Source organism: Neomonachus schauinslandi, chromosome 9 (genome assembly GCF_002201575.2).
Source record: "Neomonachus schauinslandi chromosome 9, ASM220157v2, whole genome shotgun sequence".
NCBI classification, from domain to species: Eukaryota; Metazoa; Chordata; class Mammalia; order Carnivora; family Phocidae; genus Neomonachus; species Neomonachus schauinslandi.
The window spans coordinates 28,152,739-28,177,905 of record NC_058411.1 but is presented as its reverse complement, the minus strand read 5'-3'; the positions used below and the strand labels follow the sequence as shown (position 1 = coordinate 28,177,905).

General features: G+C 47.7%; 1 protein-coding gene across 1 annotated transcript in view; it reads left to right on the top strand.

Moving 5' to 3' along the window:
* Positions 1-24,149, top strand: part of DCAF4 (DDB1 and CUL4 associated factor 4) — a 29,568-nt gene extending 5,419 nt beyond the window's left edge. Inside the window, exons 2-14 of the mRNA XM_021679543.1 lie at positions 6,633-6,729; positions 8,828-8,931; positions 9,348-9,505; positions 10,423-10,505; positions 11,568-11,670; positions 13,567-13,710; positions 14,633-14,682; positions 18,458-18,537; positions 19,773-19,871; positions 19,982-20,079; positions 20,942-21,115; positions 21,564-21,678; positions 23,115-24,149. Coding sequence (XP_021535218.1) covers positions 6,641-6,729; positions 8,828-8,931; positions 9,348-9,505; positions 10,423-10,505; positions 11,568-11,670; positions 13,567-13,710; positions 14,633-14,682; positions 18,458-18,537; positions 19,773-19,871; positions 19,982-20,079; positions 20,942-21,115; positions 21,564-21,678; positions 23,115-23,308 — 1,491 coding nt within the window. The 5' untranslated portion in view covers positions 6,633-6,640 and the 3' untranslated portion in view covers positions 23,309-24,149. The remainder of the gene's footprint in view (positions 1-6,632; positions 6,730-8,827; positions 8,932-9,347; positions 9,506-10,422; positions 10,506-11,567; positions 11,671-13,566; positions 13,711-14,632; positions 14,683-18,457; positions 18,538-19,772; positions 19,872-19,981; positions 20,080-20,941; positions 21,116-21,563; positions 21,679-23,114) is intronic.
* Positions 24,150-25,167: the final 1,018 nt, after the last annotated feature.

Genomic DNA, 25,167 nt, shown 5'->3' with positions numbered 1-25,167 from the left:
TCAAGCCCCACATTGGGTGTAGAGCCCACTTAAAATTTTTTAAAAAATCAATTGGCCAGAGATTGTGGGTTTATTTCTGGACTCTCAGTTCTACGCCAATGATCTATATTTTTGTCTTTGTACCACTACCACATTGCCTTAGTTACTGTAACTTTGTAGTAAGTTTTTTTTTTTTTTTAATTTTTTTTTTTTTTTTAAGATTTTATTTATTTATTTGAGAGAGAGAGAATGAGAGACAGAGAGCATGAGAGGGAGGAGGGTCAGAGGGAGAAGCAGACTCCCCGCTGAGCAGGGAGCCCGATGCGGGACTCGATCCTGGGACTCCAGGATCATGACCTGAGCCGAAGGCAGTCGCTTAACCAACTGAGCCACCCAGGCGCCCTGTAGTAAGTTTTGAAATTGGGAAATGTGAGTCCTCCAGCTTTGCTCTTTCTCAAGATTTTTTTTTTTAACTATTCTGGGCCCCTTGCCATTTCCATGTGAATTTTAGGATCAGCTTGTCCATTTCTCAAAAAATAGCAATTGGAACTTTGATAGGGATTGCATTAAATCTCTAGATCAATTTGGAGGCCATCTTAAGTCTTCCAATTCCTGACATGGATGTTTTTCCATTTATTTAGGTCCTCTTTAATTTCTTTCATAGTATTTTATAGTTTCTTTTGTAGTTTCAATATACAAGTTACCCACTTACCTTATTATATGTATTCCTAAGTTATTATTTTTGATGTTACTGTAAATGGAATTGTTTTCTTTAATTTCATTTTCAGATTGTATCCTGAAACTTTAACTCATGTATCTATCACCTCTAATAGTTTTACTGTGGATTCTTTAGGATTTTCTGTTTATAAGATCATGCCATCTACAAATAGAAGTAGTTTTACTTTTTCTTTTCCTGTTTGAGTGTCTTTTATTTATTTTTCTTGACTAATTGCCCCTGGCTAGAACTTCCAGTATAGTGTTGAATAGAAGTGGTGAGAAAAGACATCCTCGTCTTGTTCCTGAATGGGGGAGGGGGTGGAGCTTGTATTTTTTCACCATAAAGTATGTTAGCTTTGAGTTTCTTGTAGATGCCCTTTATCACGTTGAGGAAGTTACCTTCTATTCCTAGTTTTTAATCATGAGAGGCCACTGGATTTTACCCAGTGCTTTTTCTGCATCTATTGAGATAGTCACATGGGGTTTTCCCCTACATTTATTCTACTAATATGCTGTATTACAGTGATTGATCTCCCTATGTTGAATCAACCTTGTATTCCTGGGATAAATCCTGCTTGCTCCTCATGTATAATCCTTTTCATGAGCTTTTGGATTGGGTTTGCTAGTATTTTGTGTGTCTGTGTCCTAGATATATTGATATATAGTTTTCTTTCTTTTTTTTTTTTAAGATTTTATTTATTTATTTGACAGAAAGAGACACAGCGAGAGAGGGAACACAAGCAGGGGGAGTGGGAGAGGGAGAAGCAGGCTTCCCGCGGAGCAGGGAACCGGGAGCCCGATGGCGGGGCTCGATCCCAGGACCCTGGGATCATGACCTGAGCTGAAGGCAGACACTCAACGACTGAGCCACCCAGGCACCCCAATATATAGTTTACTTGTGATGTCTTTGGTTTTGGTAATAGGGTAATACTAGCCTCATAAAGTGATTGGAAAGTTGTAATTTTTATAATCTTGTGGATTATTTTTTTAGGATCGATTCCCAAAAGAAGGCTTGTACATTTTTAAATTACTTGATAAGTATTGCCTAGTCATTTTCCAAAAAGTTAAATCATGTTTATTTGTTTGAGATTAACATTGTCTTTCCAGACTAATGGTCTCTCAGAAATTATTTCTCTTTACTCCTTCAAGTACTTAAAAGATTCTCTGAAAGGCAAAGCCAGGTCCAGCCTTTCAGAACACATCTTAGTACCTGCCTGGCAGAGCAGCTCCAAAGGAGCCAGGAGTCAGCATTTGATCCAGCAAATTGTTAGCACTTCTATCAAGAATAGAGTTTCTCCACCTCAGCACTGTTGCTGGATTAACTCGCAGTGTATTGTAAGATGGTTAGCATCAATGGCTTTTTCTCACTAAATGGCAAGAGCAGCCACCACCAGCCCCACCTCCTCCCCCCCAAGTTGTGACAAACAAAAATGTCTCCCATCATTGTCACATGTCCCCTGGTGGTTAAAATTGTCCTCATTAAGACACACTGATCTAAAAACTGATACATGCTGGATTTCCTATTACTATCCAATAAAATTATATCTAATTTTGAAATCAAAGCCTCACTATATATTTGGCTTTGGATCTACATTTGTCTGAGTCTTTGTCACCATGTGTTGATGACTTTCAAATCTCTATCCTTAGCCTTGTTTCCTCTCTGGATTCCCAGAGCTTGTGTACAGTTGCCTGCCTTGGTGTTCTACAGGCGACTTGAGATTGGTTTGTTCAAAATGAGACTGATTCTCTTCTCTCCCCCAAACTGCTCTTCGTCCTTAATCTTGGTCTCCCAGGTCAGGACCGTACCAGTCAGTCACTTACTGGTTCTTCACTTCTCTGTCTCCACCTCTCCCATGAAATTCACCTCCTGAGTCTCTCTAAATTCAAGATCCTCTGTCCCAAGTGTCACTTCCATAGTGGGAAGGTTCATGTCCCCTAGCTTGCTGCAGCAGTCCTTAACTTCCAGCTTATTCTCTCTGCTACCTGTAAAGTGCCCTTTCCAACATGTGTGTCTAATCCTGTCAGAGCCCTCATGGGCTGGCCCTGCCTCCCTTTCCACCTTCATCCCCCAGCCTCTGGCCATACCAAGCTGCTTGCAGGCCCCTTTCCTCACCCCCTTGCCTGACACTCATTCTTCTAGATGCAGTTCAAACTCTGTCTCTCCTCCAGCCCTTCCACTCAAAGAATGACTCTCCTCCTTTGCTACACCTGGAGAGACCTGGGTCTTCACTTATGAGGCACTGCAGGAATCGGTTCATTCACGACTATGTCCCTGGTGATCAGCAAGTGTCTTGAGAATGGGAACCACAGTTTATCTCTGCCTGCTCCCCAGGGCCCAGTGGGCCCTCCGTAAATCTGTGTTGAATAGCAAATGAAAATGCCTAGAGCAGAAAGGGGCTACCTGGGATTTTAAAGTAGCTGCAGGGTTGTTTGGGTTTGTTTTTTGTTTAGTTCAGTGAACATTTACTGAGAACCAACTAGGTCATGGGTGTTAGGAACAGAAGGAACAAGGCAAGATCTTTGCTTAGAGAATTCACATTACACCTAATATGAGATGGGAGTACAAAGTTTAGTACAGAGTGATAAGGGCAAGCATAATGCATAAAGTGGATACTGAGCGTGAACTATGTCTGCATTCGGGGAAGACACTCTCCCCACCCCTGAAATAGGCTTAAAAGTACGAAAAGGTATCATTTCATCCCACTCTAACCCTTTCTGTGTTGAGTCAACTTCTATTTATCGTGACTTTTTAAAATGACTTTGGCTTGATCATGTTTATTAAATCAGTTAATGTCGTCAGCCTCTCCTTGTGTTGCAGGACCTGACCCTGTGCTTGTGTGAGTTAGTGGTTTAGAAATGTTCCAAAATCAGCAGTCACCAGTTATTTCATTATTTACTATGTCCTTGATTTTGCGCCCCTCTTTTTTTTTTTTTTTTTTTTAAAGATTTTATTTCTTTATTTGACAGAGAGAGACACAGCGAGAGAGGGAACACAAGCAGGGGGAGTGGGAGAGGGAGAAGCAGGCTCCACGCAGAGCAGGGAGCCCGATGCGGGATTGATCCCAAGACCCTGAGATCATGACCTGAGCCGAAGGCAGTCGCTTAACCGACTGAGCAACCCAGGCACCCCGCACCCCTCTTTTGAGGATACAGGAATGCCATGCTCCTGCCTCCTGATCTGAAGCCTTTGACTTACCATTATATGTGTTCTTCAATGTAGTCCTGCATTATTTCATAATTAAAGCAAACTGGAGTCCTATGTACAGAATGTGCAATCTAGAGAAATTTTTATCTTTTTATAGAGTTGCTAATAATAATCTTTAGGTCAATATGGCTTCTTTTCCTTACCAGTTTTCTTAACACTGGCCCTATTTCCCTTCCTCTGCATAGTGCCTCTTAGCTTGTAACTTAACTAGTTAGTAAGTACAACTTTATTCGTAAATAAAGATTAAGGTGATTGATCCTTAGGGAGACCCATGCGTGTGGTGTCCAGGAGCCATGAAAGTGGGTTGCTTAGGAAATTGAATAAAGTTATTATACTGTTGGACAGGGGTGAGGGCAGCAGTGGTATTTACAGAGAAGGGAAATATGGATAGGTACAAGAGCAGGCAGGGAAGTAGGGAGAGATTCTCGGCTCCGAACCTGCTGAGACTGCTGTCGCTGTGGAAGGAGGAGTGGCGGTAGAAGTTGATGCCCAGGAGGGATGCTAGGGGTTGGAGATGAACCTGTGTTGGCAGGTGAGATGGTATATGTATGAAAAGAAGAGGATCTAGGACAGAACAGTAGAAAACAGATACAGGGCAGGTGACCCAAGAGAAAGCTATTCCAGAAGCCAAAGGAAGAGTGAAGCTTCGTGGCATCACATGTTTTAGGAATAAGGGCTAAATAAAGAGAGACGACTAACTTTGGCAGGTAGGGGGATCATTAGTTAAATACCTCACAAGAGCATTTGAGCAGAAAGGCGAGGGAGGAGCCCTAACTGCAGTGGGTTGAAGAGTGACTGGGAAACAAGCAGTGGGATGTGTGCACATAGACCACATGCTCAGGATATCCTCTTCCTTTTGGGTCAGAGATGAAGCACATACAAATGAAAAACCTGAGCATGTCCATAGGTGAGGTAAGGACAGGGGAAATTGGTTAAACATACGGGAAAGGTATCTGTAGGGTCTGAGAAGGAATGAGAGCAATAGCCAGGTGGGGTGGGTTTGCCAGGAAAAGGCACAAGGACACCCGTTTCTCCCGAGACAAGCGGGAAGACCATTGGAAATATTAAAGGCAGGTATTTGTGGAAGGGAAGGGAGAGAAGTTGGGAGTATTCATACCTGGCAACATCTCTCTTCTCTGTGAGGTAGGGAGCTATGCTAGCAAGGAAGGAGGACTGGAAGAAAGCGGAAAGGGATATGTTGGGCTGTCAGGAGTGACTCAGACTAGGAATAATTAAAGTCATTTAATTCATCAGAGGATGAAAATAAGATATTTCTCATAGCTCCACTTCAGCACGGCTACATGCTTTTCTTCAGTGGTGCTTATTAATTCTGGCACAGGACTGGAGAGCATCTGGTGCAAGTAATCCAGGTTGTGGAATGGCCCCGTGGGGGTGGCAGACTGTCTGAAGCAAGCAAACTGAGGCCTTGGTTACAGAATTCGCAAAATGTTGGGTTAAGTACTGGACCGGGAGTCCAGACTTCTGGTGCTCTGATGCCAACAGGCATTCCTCACTCAGAAGGAGAAGTTGGGAAATAAAGGCAAATAGTTTTCTAATCTATTCTTGGGTTTCGTTCAGCCCTAGAAATGTTTTTCTAATTTTGTTATGGCATTTGAATGTGGTTTTAAAGTATATTCAGTAAAAAATAAATAAAAGCATATTCAGTAAGATGTCATCACTGTCTCCTGTGAGTGGGGGAAAAATCAGGCGTTGGGAAGGCATGGAACTCACAGCAGCTGGTCCAGGTACCATTTTGGTCTTTTTAAGAACTCTTAATGTGTCGGGCACCTGGGTGGCTCAGTTGTTAAGCGTCTGCCTTCGGCTCAGGTCATGATCCCAGGGTCCTGGGATCGAGCCCCCACATCGGGCTCCCTGCTCGGTGGGAAGCCTGCTTCTCCCTCTCCCACTCTACCTGCTTGTGTTCCCTCTCTCGCTGTCTCTCTCAAATAAAGAAAGAAAATCTTAAAAAAAAAAAAAACTCTTAATGTGATTCCCAATGTTGAAACTGGCAGTTAAGTGATAGATTCAGGCTATACAAGATAAGACTTGAAAAAGCCACCTGAAATATGGCAATATCAGTAAGAAGTGTTCTTTTCTCATTCCTTATTTAAAAAAAAAAAAAAAATGCATGTGCACATCTGTCCCTTTAACAGCTTGCTTACTTCGGGAAGCTAAAACTTTTATAAAGCACGTTGAGAAATCCTACACACGGGCTGTTGTTCAACTGTGTTCACAGTTTTCCCTGCTCAGTGCTGGAATTGTGTAGGAGAAAGTGCTCACTGTCAACTATTCTCTATGAATAGGGATGTGTGTGGATTGAAAGATTATATGCTCTGGTGTTATCTGGTAAAGAAAAGAAAGAAGAATAACCTAAGAGTTCTCATGCCAGCTTCAGCTGCCATCTAAAGTACTTGCGAGAATCTGTCATCACCTCACACAGTGACCCAAGGAAGCGAAGGTCAGCAGATTGGCAGGCCAGGTGTCAACTGTGAGATAAGAACTGTAGCTGGAGAAGTGGCTCCAGAAGCCTGGGGTCTCATCGCTGTCTCCACCTGGAGGCAGCCCTTACAGGCGAGGCGTGGTGTGGTGGCTCCGGTGAGAACCCAGGTCGGGCCACCCCCTTGCCTAGCTCCGAGCATGAAGGAGCTGTCAAGCAGACAGCAAAGCACGTGCATGCGCATGCGCACACACACACACATTTGCATGTGAACTTGCTTTTTTTCTCTTTTAGGAGAAGAAATGCATAAAAACAGCTGGCAGAATAGAAGACGTGGGAGAAGGAGCAACCAGCAGAACCCTCGGTTCAGGCAACAGGGTTCTGACGAGAGGCAAGTGCTGCTACCCAGGACCACGCGAGCCCTGTGGCGGCCTCAGGTGCGCGCGAGTCACCAGGGCTGTCACCGCAGCGCAGGGTCTGAGGGGGGCGCCACTGCCGCAAGTCAGCCCGCCTGCTGCAGTAGGAGTAGTCAGGAGATATGGCCACGCTCTTTCTTTTCAGAGTAACCATGACCTCTGGCCAGAGCATTAGCCAGAGGCTTAGAAGTAGACAGTATCAGATAGAACTGGAAAGCTATTTTTCTAGTTTGCACTTTTTCTGTCTCTCTCCCTTTTTTCCCAGCCAATGAAAATAGCTTCCTGGAGATCTAATTTCATTAATTCAGCCTAAGTCCTTAGAAAGGCTAAATATATCATATTGTATTTAATGAATACAAAAGTGTATACAGAATAATACAGTGAACATCATGTACCCACTACCCCGCTTAGAAAGTAAAACCTAGTTTATACTGAGTTGAAGCCCCCAGTGCAAACATTTTCCACTTTCAGCTTATTGTTCTTATGGCCAGAAGTCCTTTTGGCCCTGGACTGTGAGGAGGTGTCTTCTCCTGGTGTGGGCGGGTTATCTTGTGCTGAGACTAGATTGTATTTCCTTCGTGCAGAAGTCTTTGCACCAGAAGAGGCCCACATGCCAATTTTAAAACTCTTCCACACTTCAGACCTCCTCCTAAAATGGACAGATTTCTAGCTACAGGGTCAGAAGATGACAAATACCAAGATGCTTCTCTAGAACAAGTGAACCTAAACAGTAACAAAAACCATCAAAATATTGTGGAAAGAACAGGGCTTCAGAATTAGGAGGTCCGGATTTGACATTCTGCCTTCTCCTATATGAATTTGGGCAAGTTACTTAATCATTCTGAGTCACTCTTATACAAAAGAGAGCTAATACGAGGTTTGCAATACTGCATGGAAAGCCTCTGATGGGCTGCTTGGCTCTGAGTAGGCCCTTCATACATGGTGGGGCAGAATAAAATCTATTACTCTAAGGCAGAGTCGCAGATTTGACCCATATTGTAGAACAATCAGGACAGTGCCCAATGTTTGTATGTTTTGTAAGGAGAACCATGGATATTTTTTGGGCCCCAGGCCTTCCCACAAGAGTACAATGTGTAGCAAAATGTGATCTGTGCAAGAAGAGAGTCTCAACTCTACTTTGGCAGAGTCATGTGGAAACACACTGGGCAGCCACCTTCTGGGCTCTGTGTGGAAAGAATGGAGCAGCAGTCCTTGGACTAGAAATGTAGACATTTGTTGTGACACTTAATCCTTCCTCCTCTTGCTGCTGATCACACATGAGCTGCCTCAGAAAGCTCCAGGCCATAAAAAGGGAGAATAAATAATTTTCTCTGAAACTGCATGGTTAGTATTTACAGACAAAAGAGAAAGTTCTTTCATTCCTTCAGCATACTTATTCAATTTGTATTCCTTTGGGGGATGGGGAGGAAGTTCTTGATTTTAAAGCAGATTTTGTCAGGATTCTAAAATTAGGTGTTTTGCTCTATCATTATATCCTTCAGCCTGTAATTGCCACAGAAGCTGCTTGTAGCTTTGCAAATCAACTGTTTAAACCATGGCTCTATCCCAGTATTAACTGAGCAAATCACCTCTGTGCCCTGAACGCCAGTTTCTCCATCTGTAAGGTGGTGTGCCCAAGTAAAATTTAAACCCTTTGTATTGCTAAATCCAGTAAAGAATAAAATGCACCTGCCTTGTAACTGCTGTTGAACTGACAAATGAGCCTAGCTGATAATATTCTTATTGGCAAAGATTATTCCTCTCTTCATCTGGAAATTTCAAAAAGACCTTACAAAATGCTCAAGTGAGGAGATAAGGAAAGGGACTTACTGTGACACACATCCTGTTAAGGATGAGGAACCAAAACCTTGTCCTAACTTTTGTATATTTGAAGTAGGTAAACTGCTTTCAAGGAGAAGGGAGAGGTCAGGGCTCCCCAAGTAATCAGAAGGGTCAGAGGGCTGGGGTGAAGGCCATGGAACTGCCTGAACTGACCCCTGCAGGATCCTACGGTAAGAGAATGACTGGGACTCCAGCCCTTCACTGTGAGTTACTATGACTATGTGTCAACAGGGGTAACTCAGTGACACAGCAAAGCTCACAGGATTCTGGCCATGTCGGCGATGACGAGGCCCCATCGACCTCATCCGGCACAGCTGGGAGTTCTTCTGTGCCAGGTGAGGCTGTCTGTTGGACAGTAGACCTCCTGTGGCCCTGCCTGTGGGGAAAGATGAAACCTCGTCCCGCCTCATCATCTGGTTACGTCTGCTTTGGCTGCCCTGCTTAGCCCTGTGTGTCTTCACTTGCATGTGGGTACACTCCATGTGGGTCACCAGCCCTTTCCTGGCTTGGAGGAAATTTTGGAGCAAATTGAAACACTAACTAAACATCCTGGCTGTGTCAGGAATGGGGATCCTGAGGCAGACGGCTCCCCCCATGGGCACAGGATGGTGACTGACAACGTTAGCCCACCTCCTGCCCCTCAGAACAGACAGACATCTGTGGGGTGGTATGGACAGACCCCTGGGTTCCTTCAGAGGTGGGTCTGTGCAGTGTTCTAAGTTGAAGTGGATTTCATTTCTTTTGACTAAAGATCTGCCAGGGTATTACTTTGACCCTGAAAAGAAACGATACTTCCGCTTGCTCCCTGGACATAACAACTGCAACCCCCTCACAAAGGAGGGCATCCGGCAGAAGGAGATGGAAAGCAAAAGGCTGCAGCTGCTGGAGGAAGAAGACAAGCAGAAAAAGGTGGGCTCCACACTCCTGGTGGCCACCGTGTCCCCTCCACTGGTGATGGGAGGTGCCGATTAGATGCCCCTATAACACTTAGCATGGTGCACTTGTGGGTGTGGCATTGAGCTCCCCCTATAGGGATCTGATGAAGAGATTCTGATGAGAACAGGCAAGAAATCTCCCACCGCCCCTTTTCTTACCTGTGAAGTTTCTTTTCTTTTTTTTTTTTAAAGATTTTTTATTTATTTGAGAGAGAGAATGAGATATAGAGCATGAGAGGGAGGAGGGTCAGAGGGAGAAGCAGACTCCCTGCCGAGCAGGTAGCCCGATGCGGGACTCGATCCTGGGACTCCAGGATCATGACCTGAGCCAAAGGCAGTTGCTTAACCAACTGAGCCACCCAGGCGCCCTACCTGCGAAGTTTCATCAGTGATACTCACATCTTGTCCTTCCCCAGAGGAATCTTGGGAATTGGTATGATACAGTTTCAGTAACTGTATATCTTAAATAGAAAACCAAGGTGTGTGGATATGAGGATTTCCTGCATCCCTTCTGGGGATTAAATGCCAGGACCTTTCAGTGGTTTATGGGGGCTCCGTGGTCACCCCTGGTCAAACGGAAAGCATGGGGAAGACCCGAGTGACCAGTACAGTTCTTGTGCTCACTAGTGGGGTGGCTTCATCTCTTCACCTGGCTCCCCAGGTGAATTGATGGGGAGCTTAGACATGGGCACCAGGCCAACTTTCCAGCTCACATGTGCTTTCTTGTGATGGACTTTTCCTCTTGCCAAGGAGAGGAGTCCCTCAGATCTCTATGCATATAATTTCTGCCAACTTAGTACACCTGCTTCTTCATTAGATCCTATGAAACTAGAAACATTCTCCATTATCCCATAACCTAAAACTTCATTGAATCTTTTTGGTTTTATTTAGAAAATAGCCAGAATGGGCTTTAATGCATCTTCATTGCTACAGAAAAGCAAGCTGGGTTTTCTCAATGTCACCAGTTACTGCCGGTAAGACAAAGCCTCGTTAAGCTTTTTTCATGAATGTTCTTTTCCTGTTTCTTATTTCCATGGTCCAAGAAGCCAGTCAGGATAGAGCACATAACCACTCTGAGGAGTCCTCACAGTTGGGGGCGGGGGGAGGGGGGAGGAGCATAGCCTGCCTTCTGCTAAAACCAGCCCTGAGAAAATTATTTCCCTTTAGAGCAAGGGGAGAGTCTCCTGCAGGAGGCCACAGAGGGAGAAGGGATCTAGGCAGAGAAACTCAGCAGAAATTTCTCAAGACATTTTCTCTGTGTTACGCGAAATCATTGTCAGTGTAATGAAGGTCCTATAACTTCATTACCATGAGATTTCTGCCTCCTCCCCTTCCAATCAGTTGTCACCCAAAAGAGAGCATTAAAGGGATGTATGTGTACTAAACTTCATATACTTGTGATGACTGATACTCCAACTAAAACCCTGTGAGCTACATTGGTACTTCCCCCAGTTTTCAGAAGAGACTGAGGCTCAGAATAGAGCGATTGGCTCAAGGTAAAGCTAGAAAGGGTGGGCCACGCAAGGGTTACCCGCCAGAGTAGGTAGGGCAGTTCTCTCCTGTATTCCCCTCTTCAGAAGGAAAAGAGTTAAGGTCTAGGTAGATCTCTCTTCACCTGAAAACCTGCTTTGTTCTTAGTGGGGTGGTGGCCGTGATATGGAGAGGGAAGGGTCTCCATACCTGGTTCTTCTAATTGGGCCCTCTTCTTCGGCATGCTGTTTCATTTCTCAGGCACATTCTTTTCATCTCGGGAAAGAGTTGTACTAGATGATCCAAAAACAAATTTGTCCAGTTCTAACTTTCTTTGACCCTGTGGATGGTCCACCCATTTCTTGGCCTTAGTTTTCCTAAGAGTTCTATAATTGAGATGATTTGGGATCCCGCTCAGCTCCCTTGCTGAGAATTACTCGGGAGGAGAGTCGGCTGACTAGGGGAGGTGGTCTCCAGGGTGTGGGCCAGGGCAGAGCCTCGGAGTCTGCTTCATGGGTGTCTAGGCACAGTGTCCATGCCCTCCCCGCCCCTCTTTCCCCCTGCAGTTTAGCTCATGAGCTGCGAGTGAGCTGCATGCAGAGGAAAAAGGTCCAGATTCAGAGCTCGGATCCCTCCGCTTTGGCAAGCGACCGATTTAACCTCATACTGGTGAGTGGGAGGGAGCTCCCTGTGGGTGCCAGAGGTATAGCTTTTATCCCCTGACACTGCGTGGCTTAACCTTGGCTTTCATCAGGCCTAGTTATGTGGAAGCCAGTGCCATGAAAGCAGGCAGTGTCCCCTTGGTTTTACGGTTCTAACGTGTGCCTGCTGGCTACCCGCTAGCAGGTGGTGAGCTGGCAGGGCGGGCCGTGCTGATAATGCTCACCCGCACTATAGCTCTGTCATTCAGTCTGAGAGCCTGGGCCCACCACACATTGACTGAGAACTGTCACAAAGTAATTTTCCCTTGGGTGTGTTGGTTACAGACTAAAAGATATGCAGTGGACTAGGGGCTTCTAATCCTTCCTATACTGGGGCATTATCTGGTGGCCACACCTGAAGCTCCAGTGTCCTTCAGTAGCAACCATGTGTTACTCCCTTGCTCGCTGGCTCTGACCTGAGCAGCAGGGGCCCACAGGCCTGGACTCCTGGGCCTGCACATCTGGCACACCTTTATCATATCGTTTACAGGGAGCAGAGAGTCTTCTCTTCGTTAGGTTAGACCTGGGCTGGAAGCCAAGGCTAAAGCCAGAGCCAACTGCTTGAACCCAGAGTTCAGAGAAATGTTGGCAGAGGACCTCATGGTCCGCCGAGTTAGACTAGAAGCTCAAGGTTACAGGAGAGCATGGCCTGCCCTGCAAGCCCTGTCCTTCCTGGAGGCCGGGGAAAGGCTAAGGAGAATGGGAGAAGGATCCAGATTGGATCCTGCTGGACAGGACTGGAATCTGAAGCCACAGAGCTGACCCTTGAGGTCTTGCCCCAGGAGACCTCAACAGGAGAACCCTTACATAAGGGGTATTCCAGGACTCACATTCTCTCCTGTGGCTTTACTCCTGTGGCTTTACTTTAATCGTCTGGGGGTACGATTTGACCCGAATCAGTAGAATATTTTCTTGCGGTTCATTCTCCTCAGGAGCCCCTTCCCTCGGGTTCCTCGGTAAAACTAGGTAGGGATGCACATGCTGCTTAGTATGGCCCGAGCCCCCAGTCTTCGTGCTTCACCTCACACAGGCCTTGCACTGGCTCAGAGACCTTCCCAGTCACCCGGAGTTAGAGCTGATTGGCTGGCTGTGTGGACTGGAGTTTTGGGAAGGGTGCTTTGCCACCCAGAGATCAGTTTTTCCAATCTGATTCTAGTCACTGTAATGATTCTGCAGGAAGCGTGCTTTCTGAATAAACTTGGAAAGTGAATACATTTTTACCAGCATCCAAACCCATGTATGTATATATAAATATATGTAAAACACATTTTGTTGTGAAGTGATTAGTAATCACATTTTTTAAGTGGAAAAAAAACTCAGATCCCAATGCAGTCTTTTCTATTGTAATTTTTTTTCAGTGCAGTGGGCTTGCTTTTTTTTTTTTTTTTTTTTACTTGGTGGGGAGAAAAGTGCTTGTGTAATGGGAATCCAATTTTGTATCCTCCTTTTACCCCTTCACAGGGATACAACTAGCATTTTCGACATTGTGTGTGGCTTTCATGATGGCTACATGTCACCACATGGCCCATCTAAACAGTTCACCTGGGTGGACATTGGGACTCTTCCAAACCCAATTCTGAGTGGAGTCACTATACAGACCTCAGACTTCCTGACGGCGCTCCCTCACTGCCCTTAGCCCTGCTCCTGCTTATGAGACCACCTAGCTGTCAGCCTTGCCGGGTGACAGCTGGGCTGAGTAGGGGCGAGTTAAATGACCTCCATGCTCCACGCTCCCTCGTGGGTAGGCGCACTCACATGAAAATGCACAGAGCATGGGATCCTAGAGAGATGGGCAGATGGTCTTGGGCAGCTCAGCTCGCCTGGCTCAGCCAGGGAGGTGACCTGTAGTCTCTTTTCCCTCCAGGCAGATACCAACAGTGACCGGCTCTTCACAGTGAATGATGTCAAAGTCGGAGGCTCCAAGTATGGCATCATCAGCCTACGAGGTCTGAAGGCCCCCTCATTCAAGGTGCATATGCACGAAAACCTTTACTTCACCAACCGGAAGGTACGTTGCCTTTCCCATTAATTAGCCTTGCAGCCCCCTTTGCACTTTGGATCCAAGGGCCCTGCTGTAGTTGGCCCAATTCAGAGGAGAGGAGAGAACTTTGTGAAGAAGGTGGAGCTTGAGTACCTATTTTCCCCAAGGAAAATGGAGTTGTAGCTCTTGAGAACCCGTAGGGGAAGAAAAGGGCCTCCGAAGTTTCTTTTCTTGGAAGAGAAATAACTGTCGATAGTTGGGAGAAGGCATGAAACTTCTTAATGCTTGAAAGGCTTCTTTAACTGGTTGGACAGACCTTCCCTCCAGGAGGATTGAAGTGACCCAAAGGAGCCCTTGCCAAGCACAGAGTTCCTGGGCTTGGGGGCTGAGGTAGCTGAGTGGGGAGTCCTCTGGTGCATCAGTCACTCAGCCGGTCTGTGACCTACACAGAGGTTAAATAAATATAATACAGCACAGCTTGCTGTCTAGGGAGCAACCTTTAAATTCCACGGGGGTGATGACTGCATGTGTAAGAAGCAGTGACATTCTGTTCATTTGGGACCTGAGCCACAAGATGGATACAGGTTGAAAATGGTTTCTGGTTGAAGTGAGAATACAGTATGCCTTTCAGAGTTAGGTTTGTCCCCTGCTATTGCAGAGACTCCATCCCCAAACCAGAGAGTATACCAGAGGTCTCACTGTGAGGTCCATGCTAATGACAGAGGACCAAAGTCTGGGGGTTACTTCCTCCCTGTTCGTCTCAAGGCCCTACATGGTGGAGCAGGGGAGACTTGCCTGTTCTGGAGCTTGTTCCAGCCCCTTTAAAAGGAGTGAGACCTGAAGAAAGAAGTCCTGTGTCTACATCCGCATTAGTTATTCCATAGGAAAGCATTTGTCCGTTTCTCTCCACAAGTGGGCAAACCAGTCTTACTGTGTGCTTCCTCACCAGGTAAACTCTGTGTGCTGGGCCTCGCTGAATCACCTGGACTCCCACATTCTGTATCTTTTGGCAGATGAAGAGGTTTGGTGGGCAGGCCATGCCCTGGTGTGGAGCTGGGCATCTGTGGGGTTTGTGAGGTGGCATCTTAGTGGCCAGAGGTCTGCCCCATTTTGTATGCACATCTCACCCTTTAGGAAAGAATAGTGCAGCTCGGTAGAGAATGAGGATTGCCATGGAGCAATAGCGGAGTTCCCACGGTGACACTGATGTCACTGTGTGCCGGACACTTAGGAACGGTAAAGCCTTAGGCAGGAACCCCACATCCTCCTGAGGTGAAGGAGGGAGGAGCTCAGAGCTACAGTGGTTTGAGGGTGGGCCGGGCCTCTTGTGGGGGGAAACTGAGGGTGGACATCAGTAAAGGGGAGAGGGGAATCCTTCGGCATTGGACATGAGTGTGTGGGCTCTGTGCCTAGGGTCCCTGTGAGAGACAGCCTTCTTTCTTTCTTACTTACTTTCTTTTTTTTTTTTATTTTATGTATTTATTTGAGAGAGAGAGGAGGGCATGAGCAGGGGGTGGGGGGACAGAGGCAGAAGGAGAAGCAGACTCCTGGCTGATCAGGGAGCCCAATGCGGGGCTCGATCCTAGGACCCCAGGATCACGACCTGAGTCGAAGACAGACGCTTAACTGACTGAGCCCCTCAGGCGCCCCCAGAGACAGCCGCCTTTAGAGCTCTCTTCATTCTAGTCTCTGCCGTCTTAGAGAACAATCAAGGCTCTTTTGCTAAAAGCAAAGGAGTACAGCGTCAGGCTGTCTGGACCCTTCCTCTGGAATCCCTGGGGGCTGTTGATGATGGACAAGACAACGGTCTGTCCTGTGCTTCTGGGAGTAATACGGTTTGAGCCAAAGCCACATGTGCATGAGTCTTATCCATGGTTCATTTTCATAATAAATGAGTTCTTAAAACTCTGACCACTCACGGTACCTAGCACCTACTTCGGGAGTTGTTCCGGTGCTAACATTATTTAACATCTGTGAATGCACTTAGCACAGTGCTTGGCACATGATGGGTTCTCCGCACATGATGGCTGAATCGGAACCAGTTGGGGTTTTTTGAATTTGTTCCACGGCACTCTATTTTAAAAGCCTAAAGTACAGTAGAGATCTGGTTATCATTTTACGTAAGACAAACACAAAACTGTGTGGCCTGTAAATTGAAAATTTTATGTGGCTTTCATTTGATGGGATTCTGTGGGGGGGATAGGACCACCTGTTACTGTGATGATCTTACCAGAGGACAGAAGAGACCAGATCTTAAAGGAGAGAAAACAAGAACCTTGCTTTCATTTCTGATCTTAAAACAGGATGACGTTTTCCCAGGTTTCTCTCCTTACGCTAAGGAGAGAATAAAAATCCGTATAATTGGGTTTACAGAGCGTGGTCTGTGGTAGCTTCTTCAGCCCCTTGCCCTCTGGTGGTCACTTCGGTAATCTTCAGGCTTCTGTGCACCTGCTGCTTCTGCTGAAGGTCATGGAACTTTCTCCCTTTACCAAAATGGCACCTTGTTGAGCCCGGTCCTCTGCAGTTCCCCCCACAAAATGGGGAGAGGTTAGGCTGAGGCTGCCCTTCCTGGGCTCTTCGACCCCTGTGGCCTCTGAAAGGACCAACTGATATGGCCCCATTAGCATCACACGAAGTGTAAGGGTAGTTTGGATCTTAGTCCTAGTAATTAAAAGTGCACCTGGGTAGGGACTCCTCCCCACATCCTCACCCTCCAAACCCAGAAGCAAAAGAGATTTCTTTAGGAAGGACTTGGGCTGCCCAGCTGCAGGGTTATCATTTATAGCTTCGGCAGTCTCTCTAACTAGAGATACTTAACACGGGGCCTGCCATCCAAGGCAGCGTGACATGCACACGTCACACGTTCAGACGACCAGGAATGTTGCCTGAAAACTTTGCAGACATTTACAGTTTTCAGTGAGGGCTGTGCGCGTCCGCTCCACCAGAGGCCGTCGGGCAGACGCATCCCTGTGAGTGCTAGAGCGGGCAGCACGGCAGGCGCTCGGTCTCTGCCGTGATGTCTGAGGGGCAGCAGGATGCTGGCGGGATGGAGGGATCGGGGTGGCCTTCCTGGAGGTGATTCCCGCATGGGAAGGAGGGGACGGAGCTCCCAGCAGAAGGAAGCAGCAGGAGGGAGCATGGCACCTGGGGCAGCGGGAAGTGGTCTAGTAGTATCCGTAAGGTCTCTGGCAAGGTGGGGCACCTGGTGCTGGGATGTTCTGGAGGACTGTGGCCCTGGAGGCGTATCTTATGAAAAGCTGGCAAGGGTGAGACCTCAGACTGGGGCGGGAAGGGGGGCGGTTGCTGTAAGACTGCAGGCAGGGGAGAGGGTGTGGTGGATAAGCCAGGGGTGGAGGAGAGGCACGAGTCGAAGAAGCTCAGGATCTAGGCCAAGCAATGTAGGTGATAGAAGGTCCAAGGGGACCTCCCAGAGGGGGTTCTGGAGTCCATCACCGAGCGTGTCTTTGGAAACAGTGCTGCGTGGCCACAGGCAAGGCTGGAAAGTGTTGATCAGTGTGAGAAACAGAGTCCCTTGGAGACCTCGGGGAGGATATTTAACTGGACGATGACTGGGTTTCAGTGGGCTGAAGAGTGAAAGGAAGACCAAGGGAATGGGAGAAACACAGACTCCTCTGAGAGAAGTTTGGCTGTGAAGGGAGAGGATGCAAATCACTTGGAAGACAGCCCAGCAGACACATGGGTAAGGCACAGACAGGAGGTTCAAAGAAGAGGAAACCCAAGCAACTGTGATCCGATGCATCAGCACACCCGGTTGTAGTTGGGAAACTGAAGTTAAAATGATGACGTGTCAGTTATTATGCCTGTTCAGATGAGCACAGATCAGGCTGTTTCCAGACTGCACGACATGACCTCCCTCTGTGGGCCATTACGTCCATTTGTGAGCGGCATTTTTTTAATGAAGCCGACTAGAAAATAATGAGTCCCATATTTAGTAAGAGCAAATACTTTATGAAACTTTTGTTTCAGTTCTTTGTGTGTATGTAGAGCTTGGTAGCAAAATGAAACTTGTACCGTGGGTTCAAGAAAACACTGCCTTGAAGCAGCCTCCCACACATGACGTATGAGACAGGAAAACAGGAGGGGATGCTCATTCCAGCAGCAGAGCAAAACAACCCAAAACCACGGAAGTGCCCATCAGCGGGAGACGAGACAGATGAGTTGTATATTCATACAAAGGCATGCTCCACTGTGAAAGTGAAGAGATTGGAGCTACAAAATCAACCTAGATGAATCTAGAAGACAGTGGAGATGGAGAGTTGTAAAAGATGCTCTGTGGAAAGAATAGAGCACGGCGCAGAACTCAGAGCAGTTTTAGAATGTGATTCTGGGTAGAGGAGAAGGAAGAATTGGACTGGGGAGGGGTCAGAGAGGCTTTCAACTGTGTGACATTTTCTTTCCTTTTAAAATATCTGAAACTGTGGGCGCCTGGGTGGCTTAGTCGTTAAGTGTCTGCCTTCGGCTCAGGTCATGATCCCAGGGTCCTGGGATCAAGCCCCACATCGGGCTCCCTTCTCAGTGGGAAGCCTGCTTTTCCCTCTCCCACTCCCCCTGCTTGTGTTCCTTCTCTCGCTGTCAAATAAACAAAAATCTTTAAAAATATATAAATAAATAAATAATAAATCTGAACCTAAATATGGAATATGGGAACGTGTTAAATCTGGCTCGTGGTGTTACAGTTTCTTGAAGGGTACTAATGCCCATTCTCTTCCCAGAAGAGACCCTTGTACTTGACTGTCCTTAACAGCTTTTGCAGGCTTTGCCTCATGGGCATCGCAGAGACTCCAGGCTGTGCCACCCTGCTCCCAGCGTCGCTGTTCGTCAGTAGTCATCCAGGTACCAGGTCCTTTCCCTTCGGAGGAGGAGGTGCTCTGAGGGAGGTCTCGGTCCCTGCCTCCAGGAGCTGCAGCCCACGATGGTGTAAACTCCGTGGCCAAGGCTTGGACAGGAGGGGTGGGAAGCACAGGCTGCGTGAGCCCGAGTCAGCCTGCGAAAGCACTTGTCGGAGAATTCCTGCAACCTGACCCAGGATTCGGACTGCAAGTGCGCACGTCCCTACATACCCCTCCTTTGGGGTCATTTCAGCAGCCAGAACAGTTAAAAGTGCGAGATTAAAGTATTTATTTGGGCTGCCTGTACAGATGGTGCAGAAAAGCCTGGCACCTGCTGCTGGCATTGCTTGCGATCTGTGGGCCTGAAGGCAGCTGGACTTCTCCTTCCAGGTGGCACTCTGGGTATTAAGTTTTCAGTCTTTCAGAGACTTAGGACTTATTAGACAAGGCTCAAGGTTCTAAGAGTGCAGGCCTTCAGGCAGACCTGGCATGAATCCCGGCTCTGCCCCTTACCAACATGAACAGGTTGCTTACCTTCTGTGAAGAGAACACCCACCCTGTCGGGTTACGGGGGGATTAAATGAGGTGATGCAGACTCAGCCTGGTGCCTGACATTTCATCGTGTGGCAGGCCTGTGTGGCAGGAGTGTGTTAACCACCGTTTCTACAGATGAGGAAGCTGAGGCGAAGAGAGTTCAGAGCCTGCCTTACAAAACTGACCAGGACAGTGGTTCCCTCTCGGGAACAGTGGGGAGGTCGTAACGGGGAGGGGTATCAGGGTTCTGGAATGTTTTGCTTCTTAACCTGAGTGACGGTCATGTGGCTACATTTACTTTGTGATCACTCGTTGCACTCTCTATTTGGGGTGTGTGCCCTTTATGGATTCTTAGTTAAAAGGCTTATTTTAAAAATGTTTTGCTTGAGATCACCCATCAAATAGTATGATGTGGGATTGGAACCCTCTTGTCAAGATGCCACACTGCCTCCCTGACGGCAGTTAGTTCTAACACTACTGCGAAGTCAGGAAAGATTCATGTGCTCCCTCTCAGAATAGCCCCTTTTGAGCCAGGTACCCCAGCTGAGTGTCTTTTTTTGTTACCGTAAAAGCCAGAGAGGCCAAGGTATAGATCTCTGAGCAACCATTCCTGGAGGTCTCCGAGATCGGGTGGTCACTGGCCTGGCAGCACGGAGGGAAGGTCCCTCGAGAGCAGCCACCTTTTATATTCACTGTTGCCCTCAGCAGGAGACCGGCCTGGCATGCTCTGCAGTTTCCGGATCCCTGGAGCCTGGTCCTGTGCGTGGTCCCTCAACATTCAGGCGAATAACTCCTTCAGCACAGGTGAGCCGCGGCTGCCCCGACGGGTCCCCAGAGGAAAGACGTTCACAGGCTTCGAACCCCTTCTCCAGACTGAGTGATGCTTCTCTCTCTGCCCCCTCTGTCTCTGTCAGGCTTGTCTCGGCGGGTCCTAGTGACCAACGTGGTGACGGGACACCGGCAGTCCTTTGGGACCAGCAGTGATGTCTTGGCCCAGCAGTTTGCTCTCATGGTTGGTTGGATTAGGGGAGGAGAGCAATGTAAAGTTTCCCAAGGGTGGAAATTTTGCTGGATTGAAACTGGATCCCTCTGTGTGGCATCTGGTCGTCTCACTTTTTCAGGGGAAAAAAAAGAGGGCATCAGAAAGGATTAGCGGGTTACTTGGTGATTATATTTGCACTGGATGAAAGTTGGCTGATTCAGAAAGGTCTGGCTAAACTGGCTTTAAACAGCTTCCTATTTAAATGAATTGTTAGCAGTTCTTGAGTACTTGGATTAGCCAGCAGGACAAGTAATTTTTTTAATGTATAAATTAAGTCCCAATTCATCATACTTATTAGGTTTTTACAGTTTTCAAGTTATGTAATTTATAAGTTTAAAAATCCTACTTTTAGACAATACATTTCAGAGACTTGCTCACTGAAAATGCCATCTTTCTTTAAGCATGGAGGAGTGTGCCGACCTGCTTTGTGCAGTAAGCACAGGGCGTGTTATTCAGGCTGCTTCAGCTGTCTGCCGTGTTTGGGACTGCAAGCCTTACCTGGATCTTTGATCTCTCCTACCCCATATTCCTCCCCCTGGCTTCTCCCAAAGGATCTTGGTGGAGAGAAGGCACCTTCACTTGAGCTTCACAGAGTGAGGCCTAAGGGGCCAATGCAGCCAATGGGGAGGACACTGGAAGACACCTGGGTCCAGTTCTTTTACCCTCTCATAAGGACCCCTTCCAGCTATACTGAGGCTCAAAGCCTGACCACACCATCGCCCACACTGCTAACCCAGGGCTGGGAGAGGGGAGGCGAGGCAGGAGTTGTATTCTGGAGGGCACACCCCTCCCAGCCTTAGAGGGGGTGGTACCACTCATTCTCTTTCCATAGGCTCCTTTGCTGTTTAATGGCTGTCGTTCTGGGGAGATCTTTGCCATAGATCTGCGTTGTCGAAATCAGGGCAAGGGCTGGAAGGCCACCCGCCTTTTCCATGACTCAGCAGTGACCTCTGTGCAAATCCTCCAAGAAGAGCAAAACCTGATGGCGTCCGACATGGCAGGAACGGTAGGGGGGTAGCACTTGATGACTCAGGCCACTGGAGCCGCTGGTGTAGAGCTCTGCCAGGTGAAGGACTCTTCAGCAAAGACCCTCGTGGTGGGGCACGTGGCTGGCTTATTCGGACGAGTGTGTGACTCTTGATCTGAGGGTCATGAGTTCGAGCCCCATGTTGGATGTAGAGATTACTTTAAAATAAAATCTTTGGGGAGAGAGAGAGAGCCTGCGCCAGACAGTAGCAGGGGAAGGGCAGCTGGAGACGAGCTGTGGGCTGTGTAGGGCAGTTGCTTTCTCCACCTGGGAGCCCAGCCTGGTGTAGACTGACATGAAACTGGTTTTGGTGCTTTTGAAATTTAGACTTCCCTCACTCTAAGAGGTGTTTGGAGACCACCTTGCCCTGCCTGGGTTCACTAGTGTACCTCCCGGACCCTCTAATGGCCCCTTGTGCTTTCCACAGATCAAGTTGTGGGACCTGAGGACCACTAAGTGTATAAGGCAGTACGAAGGTCATGTGAACGAGTACGCCTACCTGCCCCTGCACGTGCATGAGGAAGAAGGAATTGTGGTAGCAGGTAACCTGGGGAAGGGGAGCTCTTTCTGTCCTATCAAATGCCAGAGGGAGAAATTACTCCACTTCACAACCTCGTACGTGGGACTGTGGGCTGCTGGTTGGAGACACTAGATGGGACATAGAACAGCACATTAGTAAGGAGCAGTTAAATGGCCGCCAGGTGGGACAGCCCTTTGTCCTCACATTGGTGGGAGAACATCACCTCAGTAACAGGCAAGTTACGTGCAGTAAAACATTGAGAGACTTGGGTGTCCACCTGGTCAGCATTCAGTGTGACCTTTATCCTATCCTGTTTAAAAGCTTAGGCTCCCTGTACTTTGTGCTCACTTTCCAGTCTTGGATGTTGAGAAAAGAAATTAAGGTAATTGTGATGGAACTGGTTCCTGGTCCCCTTAACACAATCCCTGGGGATCCCTATCTGCAGAATAGGAGCAGAGGTGTTGAGCTACTAAACTCCCTTGAAAAGGGCTACAAGTTGATTGCAGATTTTGCTGTTTCTGGGGCAACAGAATATTCTGATAGCATGGAAGTTCAGTGGTTTGACACATGAAATAGTAAGCCCTTGACATCAAGGAATATGTTCTTGGTCTTGACATGTCCTCAGATGTGCAGATACGCCTCCAGAATGTACTTATTCTCTGTGAATCTTCTCTTGTGCCAAAGAAGCATCACTTTGTTAGAACTTTCTCAGGCTGTTTAGCTTCCTGTTTAAGCCTAGTTTCCACCTCAGTAGAGCCGCTGTGCTCTAGGTAACAGGAAGGAGAGGAGCCCGTGGAGAGGCAGACGTGGGTGGTGGGCTGTGCAGTCCTCGACGTGCCAGGCAGCCTGAGCCATCACAGCTGAGGGAGTGAGGTGAAGTCCGAGAGACCCTGAGATCTGCCCCCCTTTCCTCTGAAGGTCTCCAGCAGCCTATTTGGGCTGCTGCAGACAGTGCTTCTTGGGCGCCACATTCCTTACAGCTGTGAGCTCCAGAGACTTACCTGGTGTTAGAAACTGAGCCGTTAAACCAGAAACCGCTCTGGTGAGAGTGGTCACCTGGTGTGTCCCCAGGATATACTGAAGGGAAGAGATCTTCCTGGTTACTCTTTCACAAAAAGGAAATGAGTTGCATGTCATCTAGACCAGGGGGCTGGGCTCTCCCTTGAGCAGCCCTTGACATAAGAGAAGCAGAGCGGCCACCTGTTCGCCAGGATGCCTGGGGACACCAGCCAGTGCATCTTGTCACTTGGAGTACCTGCGACTAGTTGTGATTCTGGAGCACCAGGGAGACCTGTGACTTTGATTTTCAAGAAGTACAGATTATCAGCAGAAATAATTTCCATTTGAGTTTGTGTTCTGGCTCAGTGGAGTCCCTTAGGAATCGTGAGAAGCCGTGTCCACATGTATACAAGTGCTCCTGTGTGTTCTAACCTGCCATGTGTCTTCCCTCTTTCTTAGTGGGCCAGGACTGCTACACGAGAATCTGGAGCTTCCATGACGCCTGCCTGCTCAGAACCATACCCTCCCCACACCCCACCTCCAAGGCTGACATCCCCAGTGTGGCCTTCTCTTCTCGGCTTGGGGGTTTCCGGGGAGCCCCAGGGCTGCTCATGGCCGTCCAGCAGGACCTTTACTGTTTCTCCTACACCTAATTCCACAGGATGCAGCCTGGAGGGATGTGGATTTGACGTAAGGGAGGAAGGAGCAGCCAGACTTCTGCCACAATTGCTGTTTCCGCTGAGGGCATTTTAAATGGATGCTCTGTGTACACAGATCCCATCCATCCAGCTGCTGGGAAGTAGGTGCTGTTTTATGTGGAGACACTTCAGTAAAGTTCTTTCAGTTAAGTTGTGAGCTCAGAGAACTCAAAAGTCCTTTTCATAAAAGGTACTTATTTCCTTGTTAAATTCCTTAGAATAGTCTGTGGCCCCCCCTCCCTTTTTTTTTTTAAACAAGAAATACTTTTCTAAGGGCTGAAGATTGGCAGTAACTAAATTAAAGCTGCTGCTTTCACCAAAAGCCCTCTTAAGAAGCCTAATGAGGAGATTGGGTGAGGCTGTTAGTGCAGTCAGTGCCTGGGTCCCAGAAAGCTGTGCGCGTGGACTGGAGAAAGTCAGCTGGGGAGACCGGGAAGGCGCGGGGGGAAGGGGGGTCATTTCTCTGAGTCTCTAGAGATGAAGATTGAAGGCTGGATTTTGGAGTCATTTTTAAAAAGCCTTCTCAAGACTTATTCAGCATCCATAGCAGACCTCGCTTTCTCCTTTTACCACCATTCATAGGCATTGGAAGGAAAGATGGATCTTTCTAGATGCTAAAGGTTTTAAACAGGTCCTAGTGTGCCTTTGTTGAGGTGCCTTCCAGAACGTTAGGTATAACAGCTCCTGTTTCTATTACGGTGACTTGAATGTCAGATTTAAGGGCCCCATCTCAAAGAAAATTGGCTTTGACTTTTTGTAATCTAGAAGAAGCACTTTGTGAGATGTTTATACAGCGTTCAAGAACCTGTCTTTCTACCAAACAATAAACTAGAAAGAACCATGCATGTTTCGTCACTTCTGTGAATGATTTAGATCAGGATTGATGATTGTCCACTATAGCAACGAACCAGCTGCAGTAACGTCTACTCAGATCTTGGGGGCGGGGTAATATAGACCAGCTTTAATGGCTTTGCCAGAGAGCTTTCACCTGGCCTTCCAGAGCCGCCGTGCCCTTTCCCACCTGCTCTGTGCACGCCCCAAGAAGCTGACCTGCAGGGACTACAAAGGTGAGCTCCCTGGTCCCCCTCTGGCTGGGTTGTGGGCGGCTGTGGCTGTGTCCCTCCACCCAAGGCCGCAGCCCCTGTTGGAACAGCTCACTCTCTGGGTTCCAGCAGCTTCTCCATTCGTCCCTTCAGATCTCCTACTAACTGCACCTCACTGTTGCTAGCCCAGGAACTTTGCCAGTTAAACTCTTCAGTTACTCCCTTGAGTGGTAGTTAATTCTGTTTCCTGCCAGAACCCTAGTACAAGAACCAAATCCAAAAACAAAAATGATGAGACCATCAGATTGGTCATCTGATAGATGAGCTACACGTTATGGCAAATATTTTTAGTGTCTCATTTTATAAAGACCTTTCCCCCATCTTCCTTGATCCTTGTAACAACCCATAAAGGTGGCACAGCAGGAGTAATGTAAAAATTATTAGCATCCCTTTACAGGTGGGGAGGTCTGGGCACAGAGACACTGACTTGCTCAGATCTCAGGCCTGTTCAGCAGAGAGACTTGAGACCACATTCCCTGCTGCTCAGGCTCCTCCAGTCGCGGACGACACTCGTGTTATCAAGGCAAGTGCTGTGGAGAAATCAGGAAGTGGCCTCGCGCCAGCATACGTGTTCAGCTAACAGCCCAGGATCTTGAAATCACCAGGTAAATGCACTTTTCTGGTCCTCAGCAATGGTAGGATTTGTAGGTGGTCAGTCATTTAGATTTGGCCCCTGTATCTCTGCAACCCTGGCACTGACCTGCACAGAGG